The 19,883-nt window shown below is 45.9% G+C and overlaps 1 protein-coding gene across 2 annotated transcripts in view; it reads left to right on the forward strand.

The window, feature by feature from the left end:
• The window catches only part of SLC1A7 (solute carrier family 1 member 7), a 40,102-nt gene that overhangs the window by 10,197 nt on the left and 10,022 nt on the right, over positions 1-19,883 (forward strand). For both annotated transcript variants that reach the window (XM_075287862.1, XM_075287863.1), the window contains exons 3-8: positions 10,574-10,789; positions 12,489-12,531; positions 12,778-13,000; positions 14,425-14,524; positions 15,256-15,489; positions 18,366-18,560. In XM_075287862.1, the coding sequence (XP_075143963.1) occupies positions 10,574-10,789; positions 12,489-12,531; positions 12,778-13,000; positions 14,425-14,524; positions 15,256-15,489; positions 18,366-18,560 (1,011 nt within the window). The remainder of the gene's footprint in view (positions 1-10,573; positions 10,790-12,488; positions 12,532-12,777; positions 13,001-14,424; positions 14,525-15,255; positions 15,490-18,365; positions 18,561-19,883) is intronic.

A 19,883-nucleotide genomic window follows, 5' to 3' on the forward strand; every position in this document is an offset into this window, starting at 1 on the left:
AAAAAACACAACGGTAGTGGCTGTCACCGGGCCCCCTAATGGCCCGGGCCCTGTGGCAACCGCCTCCACTGCCTCTAAGGTAGTTACGTCCCTGTTGGTGCCCCTATTTCCTAGGAAGCCAGACCCCTACCCTGAAAAACCACACCCACTTGTCAAACGAGTTGTAAAAATTTTATTTAACTTTAGATGGGACTAAATGCACCTCGATCATAAATTTCCACCACCATCATTACCTTTAGTGTTAGATTATCTCAAAGCATATTTGCCAATTTTCCAAAATTTCTATGAGACTTCTGCAAAAAGAGACGACCTCTGGGGACCATGAGAGTACAAATCTCCCAAGTCCAGGGGATTGCACCTCCATTGACATTTACATATGGGGAACGACTGGCATATTTTGTGTCCCCATCACAAAAAGGGGGTAAAGCTCAACAAAAAAGGGATGTGGTTCACCCTTTATAAAGGGAACAGAAGTGTTACTGGCATATTATGTGTCCATGATACAATAAGGGGTGTGATATCCAACAAAAAGTGAGGGGGTATTGTGCCAAGGCATTGAAAAGGGGATGTGAACGCCACATTTTGTGTCCCCATCACAGAAAGGGGGTAATACACAACAAAAGGGGGATATTTCACCCCCTAAAAAGGACAGGACGGTGAAAAGAGAAGTGCGGGTGTCAGGCCCGTAAAGGGGACAGGGTTTGTAAAAAAAGGGGTGTGGTCATTCAAAAACTTACTTGGTTCTGGATTTCCTTGTATGTCTAAGGGTAAGTTCATATGGAGATTTTTGGTCCGGAACCTGCCTCAGGTAGGGTAGCCGCGACTGAAAGCCGGTGCACTGCATTGGCATCCAACCGCACACTCCGCTCCAGATTAGGCCCAATGAATGGAGATAGTGTCTTCAGGCCGAAAAGCGAGGCGAAACGAATGAGCACCTCGCTTCTTTTTTCCGGGTGCCGGAAGAAACGGCTGCCGCAGAACACTCTTGAACGGCTCCCATTGATTTCAATGGGAGCTGTCTTTTTGTTCAGGATTTTGAGGTGGAACCTGACCAAAAATCTCTGTGTGAACTTACCCTAAAGGTCTATGACAAAAATCTATCAATGTTTTCTAAAACTTCCATGTCACATGACGGCGCGTTCACGGTTCATTATGGGACGGAAATCAGACCCTAGTGTTACTTTCAGCACGAGTAAACATTGGGCAATGTTCTTATACCTTCCTCCGCTCTGGTCACTCCGTCCCACATTTTTCCTTCGTATTCTGTATAACAACAACTTAAAGATCTCTTAAAAAATACCACAGACATTTTTCCAATGCACGAAGAACATTACAATCCAGGGTAGAGGCCGAGACCGAGCTGATTCATGATTCACAGTTCTCAAGAAGTGCAGACTATGGAAAAATGTGATCCACACGGGATGTATCTGTAATGAGAAACAATCGCACGCTTCCGTTGAGTCCGGAGGAAAACACTTACTTAAGGCTTGTACCTCAGATGGGCCGAGCTGCTTAATGACGCCCAAGTGCCTGATATTTATGGCAGAACGTATGTAATATAGTGGTTATACAGGGTTCCTAGAAACCTCTCCAAAAACTCCCCATAGAGTCCGTGCTATAGATAATGTTAAACCAAATTTAAAGGGTCCTATCATCTACTTCCAGAGTGATTTTATTTGGTGGGCCCAAGGGTCCGACATCGATAATGTGATTTGGGCTGATCCTTGTACGTGGCCTTTAGAGATGGCGGAACCTCCCAAGATTCGTTTAGTTTCGGCTGGCTCAGGTCCCTGATTCATTTTGGGTTCGGATAGAACTGGAACGTGAAATGATCATACCCTGTGTGTCCTTCATGGTCCCCACATACTATAATGTTCCCCATGTTCCCCCCACACACACACAATAATGGCCCCCACACAGTACAATATCCCCAATAGATGGGCAAAACCATAGAGACACAGAATCCAAGACATGGCACAAGTAGGCCGTGTGATCAGCTGAGTCTTCTTTGGGTCTTAACAAGGATTTGCTAGAGTAAAGCCCGTATTCCTAGAATTTCTCACTTAAAATAATCTGCCATTTGTGATGGTCTCTGGGTAGGATTAAGGCCTTACCTTATATGTTCCATCTGAAGGAACCTTTAGGTCAAAAGTAGAGATGAGCGAACAGTGTTCTATCGAACACATGTTCGATCGGATATCAGGGTGTTCGCCATGTTCGAATCGAATCGAACACCACGTGGTAAAGTGCGCCAAAATTCGATTCCCCTCCCACCTTCCCTGGCGCCTTTTTTGCACCAATAACAGCGCAGGGGAGGTGGGACAGGAACTACGACACTGGGGGCATTGAAAAAAATTGGAAAAAGTCATTGGCTGCCGAAATCAGGTGACCTCCATTTTAGACGAATAGTGGATTTCAAATCCGGGTCATATGAGAATGTGAACTTTGTGACTATGAGACAGGGATAGCTGTACAGGCAGGGATAGCTAGGGATAACCTTTATTTAGGGGGGAATGTTATTAAAAATAACTTTTTGGGGCTCTATCGGGTGTGTAATTGTGATTTTTGTGAGATAAACTTTTTCCCATAGGGATGCATTGGCCAGCGCTGATTGGCCGAATTCCGTACTCTGGCCAATCAGTGCTGGCCAATGCATTCTATTAGCTTGATGAAGCAGAGTGTGCACAAGGGTTCAAGCGCACCCTCGGCTCTGATGTAGCAGAGCCGAGGCTGCACAAGGGTTCAAGCGCACCCTCGGCTCTGATGTAGGAGAGCCGAGGGTGCACTTGAACCCTTGTGCACCCTCAGCTCTGCTACATCAGAGCCGAGGGTGCGCTTGAACCCTTGTGCACACTCTGCTTCATCAAGCTAATAGAATGCATTGGCCAGCGCTGATTGGCCAATGTATTCTATTAGCCTGATGAAGTAGAGCTGAATGTGTGTGCTAAGCACACACATTCAGCTCTACTTCATCGGGCTAATAGAATGCATTGGCCAGCGCTGATTGGCCAGAGTACGGAACTCGACCAATCAGCGCTGGCTCTGCTGGAGGAGGCGGAGTCTAAGATCGCTCCACACCAGTCTCCATTCAGGTCCGACCTTAGACTCCGCCTCCTCCGGCAGAGCCAGCGCTGATTGGCCGAAGGCTGGCCAATGCATTCCTATGCGAATGCAGAGACTTAGCAGTGCTGAGTCAGTTTTGCTCAACTACACATCTGATGCACACTCGGCACTGCTACATCAGATGTAGCAATCTGATGTAGCAGAGCCGAGGGTGCACTAGAACCCCTGTGCAAACTCAGTTCACGCTAATAGAATGCATTGGCCAGCGCTGATTGGCCAATGCATTCTATTAGCCCGATGAAGTAGAGCTGAATGTGTGTGCTAAGCACACACATTCAGCACTGCTTCATCACGCCAATACAATGCATTAGCCAGTGCTGATTGGCCAGAGTACGGAATTCGGCCAATCAGCGCTGGCTCTGCTGGAGGAGGCGGAGTCTAAGGTCGGACCTGAATGGAGACTGGTGTGGAGCGATCTTAGACTCCGCCTCCTCCAGCAGAGCCAGCGCTGATTGGCCGAATTCCGTACTCTGGCCAATCAGCACTGGCTAATGCATTGTATTGGCTTGATGAAGCAGTGCTGAATGTGTGTGCTTAGCACACACATTCAGCTCTACTTCATCGGGCTAATAGAATGCATTGGCCAATCAGCGCTGGCCAATGCATTCTATTAGCGTGAACTGAGTTTGCACAGGGGTTCTAGTGCACCCTCGGCTCTGCTACATCAGATTGCTACATCTGATGTAGCAGTGCCGAGTGTGCATCAGATGTGTAGTTGAGCAAAACTGACTCAGCACTGCTAAGTCTGCATTCGCATAGGAATGCATTGGCCAGCCTTCGGCCAATCAGCGCTGGCTCTGCCGGAGGAGGCGGAGTCTAAGGTCGGACCTGAATGGAGACTGGTGTGGAGCGATCTTAGACTCCGCCTCCTCCAGCAGAGCCAGCGCTGATTGGTCGAGTTCCGTACTCTGGCCAATCAGCACTGGCCAATGCATTTCTATGGGGAAAAGTTAGCTTGCGAAAATCGCAAACTGACAGGGATTTCCATGAAATAAAGTGACTTTTATGCCCCCAGACATGCTTCCCCTGCTGTCCCAGTGTCATTCCAGGGTGTTGGTATCATTTCCTGGGGTGTCATAGTGGACTTGGTGACCCTCCAGACACGAATTTGGGTTTCCCCCTTAACGAGTTTATGTTCCCCATAGACTATAATGGGGTTCGAAACCCATTCGAACACTCGAACAGTGAGCGGCTGTTCGAATCGAATTTCGAACCTCGAACATTTTAGTGTTCGCTCATCTCTAGTCAAAAGGTCTTCATGTTGTAGTCTTATGTCTTAGAAGCTGAGAAGCTTGCTACAGTCATGTCGCACAAATTTCTAATTTACCAATCCCGATGGACAAATATTTTAAGACAAATTACTGCAGGGCTCAATTGAGTCACCAATGGGGTTGTCGGTCAGTCGATAAGTTGGTACAAAAACGGTTACCAAACATCTGATAAATGGTGGATTATATAATAATTATTGTATCATATTCGTTATATTATGACAACTAAATGTGGAGAAACAGTGTCAAAAAATTGACGTTCTGTGCAAAATTTAACCTGTCTACGGCCAACATTCATATAAAGAAATCTTCTATCTATGTCCCAGCTCAGTCAAGTCTTCCTCCTCCTCACTGTCTTCTTCAGGATTCAAGACAACTGGCTGGAGCAGCAGTCTCCTCCCTCTGCCTTGTTTGTACAAGAATAAGCCCCTCCCCTTTTCTAAACCACGCCCCTTATTCATATCCACCAGCCAAAGATGTAATAACTCAGTGGCTATTATCCCCTGTGCAGGATTTCTTCGATTCTGTGTTGAAATAATGCAAAAAAGGGTAAAAAACAGTGAGGACAATGATAGTCATTTTTTTGGAATGTTCCTTTAAGGAACATCCTGTTACAATTTGCAAAATACCTTTGCATTTGAGTAAATGTAATTTATTAGGAATAGCAGAAATGTGATGTTAATATGTGACAGATATCCCGGGATCCAATGCCGCGTCTGCTTTCAATTATTCACCGCAAATCTGTTATTTGTGTTTGTTTTTTTTATACAAAAGTTGCTTTTTATCTCTGATTTCTATTTGTATTTATTGGCGTTCCATTTGGCAAATTGTGCAGCACATCATTTATTGGATTGACTTAAAGGGAATGTGTCGGGAGAAAGGCAGGATTACAATAGAAGATAACACCTCTACTGTTGATGCCCATTGTGGCCCTGATACATCTATAATATATAGCTTACTAGCACGAGGACGCGGCTTTGCACGGGTATATTTCATTTTTTGTTTGTGTAGTGGCCCTATAAGAATTGCCCAGTTTTGCACTTGTGTATTTTGTATGTCGTTTGTGTGTGTGTCTGTGCCCGCGACTTCGTCTGTGTCGATGATCCGCCTATATTTAGCAAATTGCTGCCGTTGATGGTTTGTCTGCTCTGGTGTTTCAGCAGCTCTTAAGCTGTCCTGCTGCTGAACTTGTTCCTCATGTCATGCCTGTGATTGTTCTGGCATCTCAGCAGCTGGCTGGGATGTCATATAATGAGCGTGTTGTTGGCGTCGATATTACGCCTCCTCTGGCGTTTTGGCAGCTGTTAAACTGGCCTGCCACTGAACTCATTCCCCACACTGTTCCTGTGATTGTTACGGCAACTCAGCAACTCGGTGGGACACCATATAATGAGTGTGTTGTTGGTGTCGATGATCCCCGTCAGCTCCGCTTGAGGAGAACTCTGTGACTTCTGTCTATCTTTATAGCTCTCATTATTTTAGAATTTTGCAACAAATTAGTTTTTCTTTTTCCCGGCATGTTTAAAAGTAGCAAACCGACAATTTGGATTCAAAGTGTTTCCAGTGTGTCAGCACTGCCAGAAGCATATCAGATAATATGCAAATGCATGTACACAATCCAGTGTTTACACAGAGAGATAACAGCCCTGGCTGAGATAAGCAGCTGCAAGAGCTGTGTAATATAGTATGTGAACATAAATTCATAACAGTTGTGAAGCCATGTCATTTACCGGGATAAAAGCCTATGTTTTCATCGAGGTTACAATCTATCTATGTGCCAAATTTCATTCAAATCCGTTCAGCCGTTTTTGTGGCCTAAAAGAATTTTTTTCTTCGTATTATTAAAATAATTTTTGGTTCTTTTTTGGTGATAAACAGGACTTTATTTTTGTGCTGTAGTTATTTTTCCATGTTTTTTCTTTATTTTAATAATTGAGAAGATTTAAACAAAAAAGGAGGGGAATTGTCTGTTTTTCACAATTTTTATATATATTTTTTAATCCCTTCTCATCATCCGCTGTAATAGTATTATGGATATCGGGTATTTAAATATAGAGGCCACTCAGGAGCTGAGAGGTCGCCATAGCCGCATAGTCTCTGCTGTATTATACAGCAGAGACCCAGCGCTAATTCCCTTGATCAGTGTCTGCACTGATCGCAGGCATTAGGGTCCCCGTCACCTCGATCAAAGCTGACCGAGGCACTGTTTTCCCAATGGGGTATGGACACTGCCATTTTGGGAAGATCACCGGTCCCTGGAATGAGATCCAGGGCCAGAGATTCATTACCCTGACAGCTGGGAGTCTATTGAAGTCTCCAAGGCTTGTATGACAGACTGCTTTATGCATGTTTATACTACATCATACAGAGGGATTTTATCAGAGCCAGATCCTCAGTCTCCAGGTCGGACGACAATCACAATGGCTGAGTCTTCCATGACGATACGCGCAGTCCTCACTCCTCGGTACATGCAATGCTCTAAACTCCTCACTGGTCCTAGTAACATCCCGGTAGAGGTGGACCTCACTTATCTGCAGGCAGCTCTGGTGCCATGGAGGGTGTCCTCAGACTGGCTATTCTGGAAGGACATTGTTTTGGTCCAGGCTGTCCAGTTGAGTTTGGTTGTCCTCTTGGGGCTTGAGCCTCTACATTTACCTTTTGATCCTATTCAGGATTTTCAGGATCCTGTGTCTTTTCCCTCAGGTAGATGGAGACACCTTCTCGAGACAACAATAGGGACAAGCTCTGAGAAAAATAGAAGAAGATTTATTATAAAGCATCTTCATACAATATATTATTTCTCATGTGAAATGTTCCTGGAGCTCACGAGACCCTCACCCATCATCTACTCTAGTAGTGCAGCCAAGTCATATGACTTAAAGGGGCTCCACACACCACAGGATAGGGGATAAGTGCCTTAATGCTGGGGGCCCGACTGATGGAACGCCCATAAACCATGAAATGGGGGCCCCCAGTACCCCTAGTCTATGGAGCACTGGTGCGTAGGGTGGTCACCGCTCCATTGACTTGTATGGGACTTCTAAAACAGCAATCTGCATCAGTTCTACTGGAGTTAAAGGGGGTTACCACTACATACATCTACCCCCATCCACACTGTAGAATTACTTGGTGTTCGACTGTTGGGTCCAAGCGATCAGGTGAACGTGGAATGGAATTATTGCCATTTTTTTTTTAAATAAAACCAAATAGTGAAATCTATCATTCTATCTGTAGATGGCGGCCATCTTGTCTGAGCTTCTAATCTGCTTTACAGCATAGTCATAGACTAGAGTCGAATTATTGATGTCTATGGGGCATGCTTTGTGTAGGGAGAGCGAGTAAATAACATGTGACATCGTCAGTAGTGGACGTAATTATGGGTAATCTATAGAGGTGTTATCTTCTATTGTAATCTTGCCTGTGCTGTAAATGAGGTTACTGCTGCAAAGAAAGCCCCTAAACAACTGGCAAGTGTCAGATTATTATTTGGTTTAGGGCCAGAGTGGAAATAGCGGGATACAGATTTACCAAGAGTCCCCGGCTTTGCACCGGATAATAATAACTTGAAGCTTCTGGGCCCCACGACCATGGCCCCCAGATAAGACTGGTGTCTTCTTATGACTCGAGCAGGGTACGTCTTGCCCTTCTTCGCCCCTATAACTCCACCACGGATTCAGCGTTTCTTGTAGCACTAGTAGTGACCTTTGATGGCCTTAGATTACCCGAAATAGCCCAGAATAAGGAATTACCTAATTGTTAATAAGATGTCGATTTCCTGGCCCCCGGCTACGTGACATGTCAAGAACATGAAAACAAATCCATACAAACAAGGTGCATCCATAAGACTATGAGTGAGCCGGATTACAGAGTATCCTCTCCATCTGCTGCCAACGCTCAGTAAATATCTAGAAATCAGCTGGCAGAATTTGTGCGGGATCCAGGGGCCATTTTACCACATTGGTGGGCCCGGTGCAAAAATTTCAAGTGGGCCGCCCCTTCACTCACCACCCCTTAAACCCCGTTATAATAATCCCCTTATAAATAATAGTTCCCCCTCCAAAAATAATACCCCCCACAGAAATAATATGTCCAAGTATATAAATAAATTCCCCCTCAGCTGTAATGGCTGACTTTTACCTTAAAAATAAAATAAATTTTTTTTATACTAATCTTACCGCGATCCCATGTCGCAGCGGACTCCTACCCCTGCTGTTACCCGGTGCAGGTGATGCGATGCAGTGTCATTGTCTATGCCAAGATGTCCTGCACATAACTGTAAGTCTTCTATGGCGGAGCAAAGACTTTACAGCTCCCTGCTCTGTCATAGAGAGCCTGCTGCTCAGATTGGGGGCTGTGGCCCCCTGCAACCATAGGGCTCGGTGCTAGTGCAGAACAAAAGCGTCCCTGTTGGGAACAGATGAGAGGAAAGATCTGGGCCGTATTCCTAGAAGTATAGGTTGAAGAGCAAGGTCTACCTTATACCATACTGGACAGAGACATTCATAGCACTGGGAATAACAATGTATCACCTGCCATGAATGGAACGAGAGCACCAAATGTTGGATTGCTGCAAAACTCACTCAGGCAGATGTGTAAATTATTATATGTATGCTCTGATTAGACATTGGGTCTTGCTATGAGAGGGTGTAAAAATTCTTCCCCCTACTGCCCTGTTAAAAGGCTCTCAGGAGCTACTTTTGGATAGTGCACATCTTGGTGAGTGGTTGATGACTGCTATGACATGCTCAAAGGCATTTTGAGGCAGTTGTTATACAAAGATGAGGCATCACTGGACTGAGAGAGGCAGGGTGGTGGTTTCGTTGAATTGCTGCCATCTTGGTCATTCTGACCTAGCTATTAGGTGGCTACAGGTTCCGGACGGACCAGACATAGCCCAGTAGAGAGGGTGGTTTGATCCACTAACAAGCAGCTCCTACAGTTCCCTTGTCTACCACCCAGGCACAGGGGGCGCCTTCTTTACATACTCCTGTCTCTGTCTGGACCACTTCCAGGCCGTTTGCAGAAGGAAATGTGGCATCATGGCGCCCGTAACGTGTCCTGCCAGCCAGTTACCTTCACCTTTGTTCACAGTGTTGTCATGAACAAGAAACGTGGACTGCTACAGACTGTATCGTCCTTTAGGATCTGGTAACACTCGCGTTGGAGCATGGAGGTCTCATGGTGAGCGATTCAATCCTGCCTTCACCGTGGGTCAACACACTGCCCCCTGCTGGTGTGATGTGTGGAGCCATCACATAGAACAGCATGAGCTGGTTTAGGGTACTGTGGCCACCATACAGGCCGCCATGGCTTTAGGATAGATTAGGGTTTACGTACATGTTCAGGGTTTCGCATCATACTATGTGAAATAGCCCGGGACTTTTGCATTTTAAAACCTGAACATGTGAAAGCATCCGTGCAAATGACTTGTCCATTGACTGCTTGTTGTTGTTGGCTGCTTCCGCGTGTATTTATGCACTTACTTTGCTGCTTTTTGCATCTGATGTAATATTGTAGGTTGTCCATTGTTGCCCTAGGGTTACGGGTGAGATTTGTTGCGTGGACACATATGTTGTGGAATCTTCTTCTCTCTCCGTGGTGTTCCTTAGACGTAGGTGGCAGAGATTAGCGTCTGTGTGATCAGGGTAAGCATCCCAGACAGCTCCTTCAGTAATCCACATGTTCTCCGCGCTCTCCAGATGGTTTCTTGCACTTGTCTTGTGTTTTCTTTCCATATCCAAAAGTTAAAACACAACAATACATTGTATAGAAACAGGTGCGAAGACTGAGAAAACATCACACGAGCCACAAGTTCACGGGTCATGTTCTGAGCGTTCTGCCAGCTCTCCAAGCCTGGAAAGCAATTATTTGGGAGGCAACGTCCCCTATAAAATCCCCCATTTGTACATTTTCTTCTGTAGCAAATTATGCACAAGCTGTATCACGGGGTTCATGTCAGCTCAGTGCAATGTTTTTGCAAAAAACACATAAAAATGACCAAAAATCCACAAAAAAAATCATGATTTTTATGACTGCAACTACAGTATGTGGGAATTCTGAAAATCAGACAAATTTCTGTAAAGTTAGTCAGTGGCCATATTGTAGGTTTGCAATGACACAAGTTATTTTTATATATTGCGATCATTTTGGTAATTTTTTTTCCTCTTTTGTGTCATTTGTAGCTTGATGTCCGGTTTGGCCGCCCTCGATGCCAAGACTTCCAGTCGCTTGGGTATAATCACCATTGCCTACTACTTGTGGACCACCTTTGTGGCGGTGATTGTGGGAATCATCATGGTATCCATCATCCACCCCGGGGGCGCTGCACAGAAGGAGAACACAGAACACAGTGGGAAGCCGGTTATGAGCTCGGCGGACGCCCTGCTGGACCTGATCCGGTAACTGCGCAGCCCGTGGCTCAGTTATAGTGTAACACTCGGGAGATGCATCAAATGGAAGAGGTTTATCAGAGGTTAGCCAAGGAGGAGTATGGAGCTATCATATCTATAGAGGACACTGGTGGAACTAGAAGGATCGCAGGCCATAATTCAGGGGGGTCTGTAGGTCACCGCACTGACATTTTTTTGGTCTCCTTTCTGATCTACTTTGATGGCTGGTAGTCTATGTATTGTAAATTTATTCTCCCTGCCCTCTGGTGCACTGGAGTGAGAAAATATATGATACACAGCCTTCCACTGTCAGAAAGGAGAACATTTACCCTTTATTGCACAGCAGCATAAAGTCAAGGATGGATTCTGTCGAGGGACTGTGCCACAAAATGGGAACAAGATTACTACTTGAGGGCATCGACAGGAGATGGGAATGATTGTGTGGTCTGGGCCAGATGGTGGTCTGGGCCAGATGGAGAATAAAAGGAAAATGTAAATGCTGCTAAGTTAGTACTGATACGGAGAGGACGTCATAAGGAGACATTGTGCAGGGGTCTCTAACTTGTGGCTCTCCAGCTGCTGCAATGCTACAATCCTCAGCATGCCTGAAAAGCCTTGGGGTTATAGTCTGCAGCAGCTGGAGAGCCACAGGTTGGAGACCAGGGATAGGGAAGCTTCAGCTCTCCAGCTGCTGTGAAACTACAACTCCCAACATGCTCCATTCACTTCCATGGGAGTTCCAAGAAAATCAGAGCAAGTATGCATGCTGGGAGTTGTAGTTATGCAACAGCTGGAGAGCCGTACGTTCCCTACCCCTGTTGTAGACCAATACTCTAGAACCCTGGCCCACATTTATCAGGGCGCTGTGGCACATCGCAGCCTCTGCACCCTGTTTGCTTTCTTTTTCAGTGTGTTTGGCATTGAAGTCCCTCCCTATTTACCGGCAATCCCAGACATAGCCTGTGGACAGATGTGGCGCTGTTTCCAGACAAACCTTTCATTTGCAGATGTCTTTACCCCTCAGATATATTCTATATGTGATGTCGGTCTAACCCCTTACTATCTTTTATATGATAGAGGATGACGATGCGTAAATGTGTGTCATAAATGATATCAATCTCCGATCCTCATGTAGGGACAAATTGACCTTATAACAATGTGTGAGATTATCCCGGCCGCGCTCTCAGTGTAATTCACTACATGATGCTGAGTTATAGGAATCAAAATACTTTAATCCCTTTCAAAGCGGGACAACAATCTGGTGGTCACGAGGTCTGGTCTCTCCGCAGCAATCTGAAACTGACCTGAATGTGGCTTATTACGTCTGTACGCTTATCCCGCTGACCTGCGACTACGTGATGTCACTGCACGCCATATCCCGAAATATATCTCATACACATGTGCTGGGCAGATACAGCTCCCTGTGGTCACATATCTGCAGTGCTGGGAACCCTCTGAACTATTTGTATACATAGATATTAGCGTACCGTATGGAAAGAGACTGTGAGAGGTGACACATATTAGGGGACTGAGCAACTATGAGCTGCATTACCGGGCTCTGCCACTACTAACTGTGTGGCGCTGTTCTTGGTAAACAATAAAAGGGATGGGGCGGAGGGCTATCAGATATTTCTCATATTGTTTGCACGATATAATAATGTATATTCCAGATTGTGTAATATCAATGAACTTTATCTTATTTCTTTAGGAACATGTTTCCTTCTAATCTGGTGGAGGCAACGTTTAAGCAGGTCAGTCGGTCTCTATCCGTTATACTATTGTAAGCCCCTTTGCTTTATTACATGTTCCGATCCTGTGTCCTGATGACTAATATTAAACGTTCTCATACCCCGGGGCTGTAATTCTTACATTGGGTATTTTTGGAGGTAGCGCCATGTTGTGCCACTTGACCCACCTGTAGATATCCCTGGCAGTATTCATCACGCTCTATGGAGAGTATACAGTCTATACATATATACTTGGCTTCTATTTCTTAGTACCGCACCAAGAATGTACCGGTGGTAAAAAGTGGGAAGACAACGTCATCGGAAAGTATAACTCACCGAATCCTCATCTATGGGATCCAGGATGAAAACGGATCACATATACAGAACTTTGCTCTGGATATCACCCCGTCCCCAGATGTAGTCTACAAGTCAGAGCCTGGAACCAGCGAGGGGATGAATGTACTTGGGATTGTCATATTCTCTGCCACCATGGGTATGTGGTATACGAAATATGTAAGGCATATGAGACCCAGGTCACACTAGCCCCCCCTATAGGAGAAGTGGACGTACGTGTCCATGGTCCGCCCTGCTGAGGGTTATGCCAGGAACACATGCATGGTAGGTCGTAGACTTCTCCTAGGGCTTCAAGATGGGGGCTCCCTTATAATATGACTATGCTAGAAACAGTAACATATCCAATGTGTATAGAAAGCTGACACAAACTGATATGTAATATATTACCAAAGTAAATAATGCAAAAACATACACAGCAAAAATGCAACGGTGCAAACATGGCCACTAGGGTTGAGTGATTGTGTTTGGAAAAGATCAGAAAATTTCGCGATCGGAATTCCGAACACGATCTTTTTAGGTGGGATCGAGATCGGTGATTATTTCCCACAATGCTTTGCTACTGGCCAAGCATTGTGGGAAAAGCTAACAATGTTAGCCTTCGCACTGAGTATACGCTCCACTCATTCTGAGCGGAGTGTATACTCAGTGTGAAGGCTCCGCTGCGGTTCCATAGGAATTAAGGAAGCAGCTGACACACAGCCTTAACCCCCTGCGTGCCGGCTGCGTCCATTTATTCTAATGGGAGACTAGCTAACAGCTCTAGTAGCTACTTACCTGCAGAGATGGCTGGTCCGGTGCCCGGTGTTCTCGTTCTTCTTCGCCTTGCTGCCCCCACCTCCCAGGTTAGTGTTAAAGAGCTAGGAAGAAGGCGGGGCTTGTGACTTAGGAGAGTGTGGGCGGGTACAGGGTGGGGAGACATGACGTCTCCCCTCCGAGTACCCACCCACACTCTCCTAACCTGGGAGGCAGGGGGCAGCGAGGCGAAGAATGAGAACACCGGGCACCGGACCAGCCATCTCTGCAGGTAAGTGGCCACTAGGGGGGACTAAGTAGCCAGAGGATTAAAAAAAAATCCTCTGTCTACTTAGTGATTTAAAAAAATCACTATAAAGCGTGGATTCTAACAATTAAAGTGTTCACTTGTTAGATTCCATGCTGTATAGTGAATAGGATTGTTTTTAAAATCCGATCTCCGATTAGTAAAAAAAATCCCATTGACTTACATTGGGATCAGAATTGGGATTGAGATCGGGTTCGAATGAAAAATGATCGGAAATCGGATTTCAAAATCAATCCTGAAAAGTCAAGATCGGCTCAACCTTAATGGCCACCTTTCATCATCATCATCATCAGTGACTACGGTTGAGCCGATCTTGAGATTTCAGGATAATTTTTAAAATCTGATTTTCGATCATTTTCCAGCCTATCCCGATAGTGAAATTTGCTTGATTGCCGATCGGGATCCGATCTTTCCAGATCCCGATTGCTCAACCCTATCAGTGACTAGCACAGAACTTGCTGTGTAAGAGATCTGTGGCTCACCTCTCCACCTCTGTCTTAAAGGTATCATGTTGGGTCGTATGGGGACAAGCGGAGTACCTGTTGTTAGTTTCTGCCAGTGCCTGAATGAGTCCGTCATGAAAATTGTAGCCGTCGCCGTGTGGTGAGTTTGTCGTCGCCTTTACACACTTTGTCATGGTAAAATGGTCTGATGTCCGACTACGGGCAACAACTTTTTTATTAGACTGTTTTGATCCATGGACCCATAACTATGAATTTGTAGAGTACTGTGCAAATGTTTTAGGCAGGTATAAAAAAAAAAATGCTGTGCAGAAGGAATGCTTTCAGTAATAGAAGGGTTAATGGTTTATTTCTGTGCATTACCAAAATGAAGTGGATGAAGGAAAGAGAAATGTAAATCCCTTCAATATTTGGTGTGACCTTTGCCCTTTGCCTTCCATCAGTTCTTCTCGGTACTTGCAGACAGTTTTTGGCAGCACTGGGCAGAGAGGTTGTTCCCGCTGCCATCTTGGAGAACTAAGCCCAGATCTTCTGTGGATGTTGCTTGCTCCAATCCGTCTGTCTCTTCATGTTATCCCAGACAGACTGGAGGATGATGAGGTCAGGGCTATATCTATAGGGACTGTATCATCACTCCCCATCCAAAGGGTAAAGGTCGCACCAAATATTGATGGGATTTACATTTACAGAATACCCTATTAACCCTTCTATTACTTTTTCATTTTTCTTTTGCACAATACTGTAAATTAGATTTTTTTTACATTTTTGAACAAATTTAGAACACAAAAGTCGCCCTAACCTCCCCCCGCCGTCTGATTCTGCACATATCCCTACCCTGCGCTGACCACTATGTATGCTTCCTTGTTTCTTCAGGTACTTTCCATTTGGGATTGTCTTCCTTATTGCAGGCAAGATCCTAGAAATGGATGACCCTACCGCCATAGGGAAGAAGCTGGGATTTTATGCCATCACTGTAGTATGTGGACTGGTGGTGCACGGCCTCTTTATTCTTCCCCTCATGTATCTGTTTATCACGAAGAAGAACCCCATTGTCTTCATCCGGGGCGTACTACAGGCTCTCCTCATAGCGCTGGCCACGTCCTCCAGGTAGGAGCTGCTCTCTGCCCACACAAGTCATAATGAACAGCTGATGTTGTGGATTTCTTCATTGCTTGACTGACCATGTCCACCTGCAATCTCAAACATGTAAATGACAGATCTCACATTAGAGGTGACAAACTTTGCATTTGTGTGACATTGCGTATTTTAAATGTAGCCGTATGCTGCAAATTGTTGTGGTGACATTTTAGTTTGTCCAAGACAAATCCCTATTTGTTTTGGTTTCGAAAAAAAACCAAAACAATTGGGATACACCCAGCTCCTAACAAAACAGTTCACCAATGTCTAATCCTCATTGCTCCAAAGGGTCTGATGACTCTGGTTCTGGTGACAGTAACCTATCTATCTGCAGGGCTGGGGTGATATACCGGGTCTGGTGACAGTAACCTATCTATCTGCAGGGCTGGGGTGATATACCGGGTCTGGTGACAGTAACCTATCTATCTGCAGGGCTGGGGTGATATACTGGGTCTGGTGACAGTAACCTATCTATCTGCAGGGCTGGGGTGATATACCGGGTCTGGTGACAGTAACCTATCTATCTGCAGGGCTGGGGTGATATACTGGGTCTGGTGACAGTAACCTATCTATCTGCAGGGCTGGGGTGATATGCTGGGGTCTGCAAAATATTCCAGTATTGTTTTACATTAAAATGGGATTTCGACATTACCACAGGGCAAAATTTACACCTTGCAAAGGGCCATTTTTCCTCTCCACTTCCCTCCATTTATCGTGCCTTGTATTGCTCAGAGATTGTGTATAGATTGCACAGCTATTATCTTTACGAGCTCCTGGCACACGACCATGTCATTGCTCTGCAGTAATACCGCCGCCTCGGGTCTATATTACATTACATAAGGGTATAATAGTCTGCAGACACTGCCATGCAGATGTTTTATATTAATGGCGGCTCACTACACAGGTTCTAGTCCTGACATGTTATCTAAACACGGATAAACATAGATGGCCATGCTTTATTCTGTTAACATTTTCCATCATTTAAGTCATACCAGACTCAAGTCTAGCAGCAGAGCCTGACATCAGGCCTATGGTGACTGTGGTTGTATATTCATAGGCTTGTATAGCGTCTCATGATATGTGCAAGACTGTGCAAACACAAGATATCAAGGCTCTGCACTAAACTTTCAGAAAACTTTGCATAAATCAGTAGTGCATTGTGTATGCAGAAGGGATACAGGGGTGTAGCTCCAGGGATACAGAGGCAGCAATCACTACTGGGCCTTGGTGTCTTAGGGGTCAATTAAAAGGGGCTCTATTACATTACATATTTTGCTTTAAAGGGATCCTATCAATAAAACTCAATTTTTTTTGTCCCTAACACGTAGGAATAGCCTTAAGAAAGGCTGTTCTTCTCCTACCTTTAGATGTCTTCTCTGCGCCACCGTTTGGTAAAAATCCAGGTTTTCTTCTGTGTGCAAATTAGTTCTCTTGCAGCACTGGGGGCGGTCCCCAGCACTAAAACAGCACTGGGGGGTGTCCCCAATGCTGCCAGAGAACTCTCCAGCGCCACCTCCATCTTCTTCAGGAAGGGTCTTCTTTGCGTCTTCTTCCGGCGCTGGCTTCAAGCTTCTCGGCCTCGGGCCTAGGGCAAAGCCGACCGTGCATGCCCGCCGGCCACAAGAAAATGGCTGCTTATACAGTATTGTAAGCGGCCATTTTCTTGTGGCCACGGGCATGCACAGTCGGCTACCCGAGGCCTAGAAGTTTGAAGCCAACCCCCGGAAGAAGACGCGAAGGAGACACGTTTATGAAGAAGATGGAGGCAGCGCTGGAGAGTTCTCTCGCAGCATTGGGGATTCCCCCAGTGTTGTTTGAGTGCTGTGGACCGCCCCCAGTGCTGCGAGAGAACTCATTTGCATACCGTCAACTTTCTGGTAACTCTCTTTCTGGTCATTATATGACTTATATTTACCAGTTTACCCTCTGTAGGCTCCATTTCTAATATACAGTTTTCCTTGAGCTTGTGGGCAGAGTCTGACTACTATGATTTCTGCCATACACCGTAAACAAAAAGCAGAGGAGACGCCGCATCCTAATATTCTGCCACTTACTCAGAATTATACTGAGAATGGTATTGATGTGAATAGAACACTTGGGGTAAAATAGAAACTTACTACTAGCAGCTGCGGTCTCTGTGTCGGAGCGTTTCTTTGATTCTTTCTTACTGGTTCCCTCCATTAGGATGAGTGAATTGAGCTCATAATGAGCCAGGTTCAGTACAAATATTACAAAGATTTTGGGTTTCGCCACCCACAAATTGTTATTAGTCTCTGGGGTCTAATCATATGGGCGCATCACCAGACACTGTGAGCGTGCCCATGGGAGGTGAGAGAAGATGAGAATCTGTGTATTATTTTTCCGCACCTCTCCATGGCCTCCGATTCTGAGGTCAGAAGAGACTCTGCAGTACAATAATAATACTCCTGGCTAGAACTGAACTGAAGCTGGCAGGCGAACGTCCTGCGAATATTTGCACAATGAATCTTGTGAGGTTTTCCCATCTCTACCCTCCATCTGCCTGATACTTCTGTGTGGCTATGTTCACACTTGGACCGGGCTCTCCGCCCGGGAACCTGAACAACGGAGAGCCCATCCTCCAGAACAGCAGTTACCCACGACACCCCTGGACCCCATAGACTGAAACCGGTAGAGAGAAAAGTCCTGCACGTTCCGCTGATTTTCGTTGCAATCTGAGCTGGTCCAGGTGTGAACATATAACATATATTATATTATATTATATTATATTATACTCCAGAGCTGCATTCACAATTCTACTGGTTGCTATTGGAAACAGTCAGGTGTACGGCTACATGTATTCACATTACAAATTTGTGTCTCATTAGTTCTGCCACACTGCCAATAACATTCAAGTGTCTTCTGGAGAACAACCATATAGACAGACGGATTGCAAGGTTTGTGCTGCCCGTTGGAGCCACCATCAATATGGACGGGACCGCATTGTACGAAGCCGTAGCTGCCATCTTTATCGCACAAGTGAACAATTATGAACTCGATTTTGGCCAGATCATAACCATCAGGTAGGAAGAAACAATAATGTGAGATAAATGATATACTGGGTCTGGTGACAGTAACCTATCTATCTGCAGGGCTGGGGTGATATGCTGGCTCTGGTGACACTAACCTATCTATCTGCAGGGCTGGGGTGATATACTGGGGTCTGGTGACACTAACCTATCTATCTGCAGGGCTGGGGTGATATGCTGGGTCTGGTGACAGTAACCTATCTATCTGCAGGGCTGGGGTGATATGCTGGGTCTGGTGACAGTAACCTATCTATCTGCAGGACTGGGGTGATATGCTGGTTCTGGTGACAGTAACCTATCTATCTGCAGGGCTGGGGTGATATGCTGGTTCTGGTGACAGTAACCTATCTATCTGCAGGGCTGGGGTGATATGCTGGGTCTGGTGACACTAACCTATCTATCTGCAGGGCTGGGGTGATATGCTAGGTCTGGTGACAGTAACCTATCTATCTGCAGGGCTGGGGTGATATGCTGGGTCTGGTGACAGTAACCTATCTATCTGCAGGGCTGGGGTGATATGCTGGTTCTGGTGACAGTAACCTATCTATCTGCAGGGCTGGGGTGATATGCTGGGTCTGGTGACACTAACCTATCTATCTGCAGGGCTGGGGTGATATGCTGGGTCTGGTGACACTAACCTATCTATCTGCAAGGCTGGGGTGATATGCTGGGTCTGGTGACAGTAACCTATCTATCTGCAGGGCTGGGGTGATATGCTGGCTCTGGTGACACTAACCTATCTATCTGCAGGGCTGGGGTGATATGCTGGGTCTGGTGACACTAACCTATCTATCTGCAGGGCTGGGGTGATATGCTGGGTCTGGTGACACTAACCTATCTATCTGCAGGGCTGGGGTGATATGCTAGGTCTGGTGACAGTAACCTATCTATCTGCAGGGCTGGGGTGATATGCTGGGTCTGGTGACAGTAACCTATCTATCTGCAGGGCTGGGGTGATATGCTGGTTCTGGTGACAGTAACCTATCTATCTGCAGGGCTGGGGTGATATGCTGGTTCTGGTGACAGTAACCTATCTATCTGCAGGGCTGGGGTGATATGCTGGTTCTGGTGACACTAACCTATCTATCTGCAGGGCTGGGGTGATATGCTGGTCCTGGTGACAGTAACCTATCTATCTGCAGGGTTGGGGTGATATGCTGGTTCTGGTGACACTAACCTATCTATCTGCAGGACTGGGGTGATATGCTGGTTCTGTTGACAGTAACCTATCTATCTGCAGGGCTGGGGCGATATGCTGGTTCTGGTGACACTAACCTATCTATCTGCAGGGCTGGGGTGATATGCTGGGTCTGGTGA

This window comes from Leptodactylus fuscus, chromosome 9 (assembly GCF_031893055.1).
Source record: "Leptodactylus fuscus isolate aLepFus1 chromosome 9, aLepFus1.hap2, whole genome shotgun sequence".
NCBI lineage: Eukaryota > Metazoa > Chordata > Amphibia > Anura > Leptodactylidae > Leptodactylus > Leptodactylus fuscus.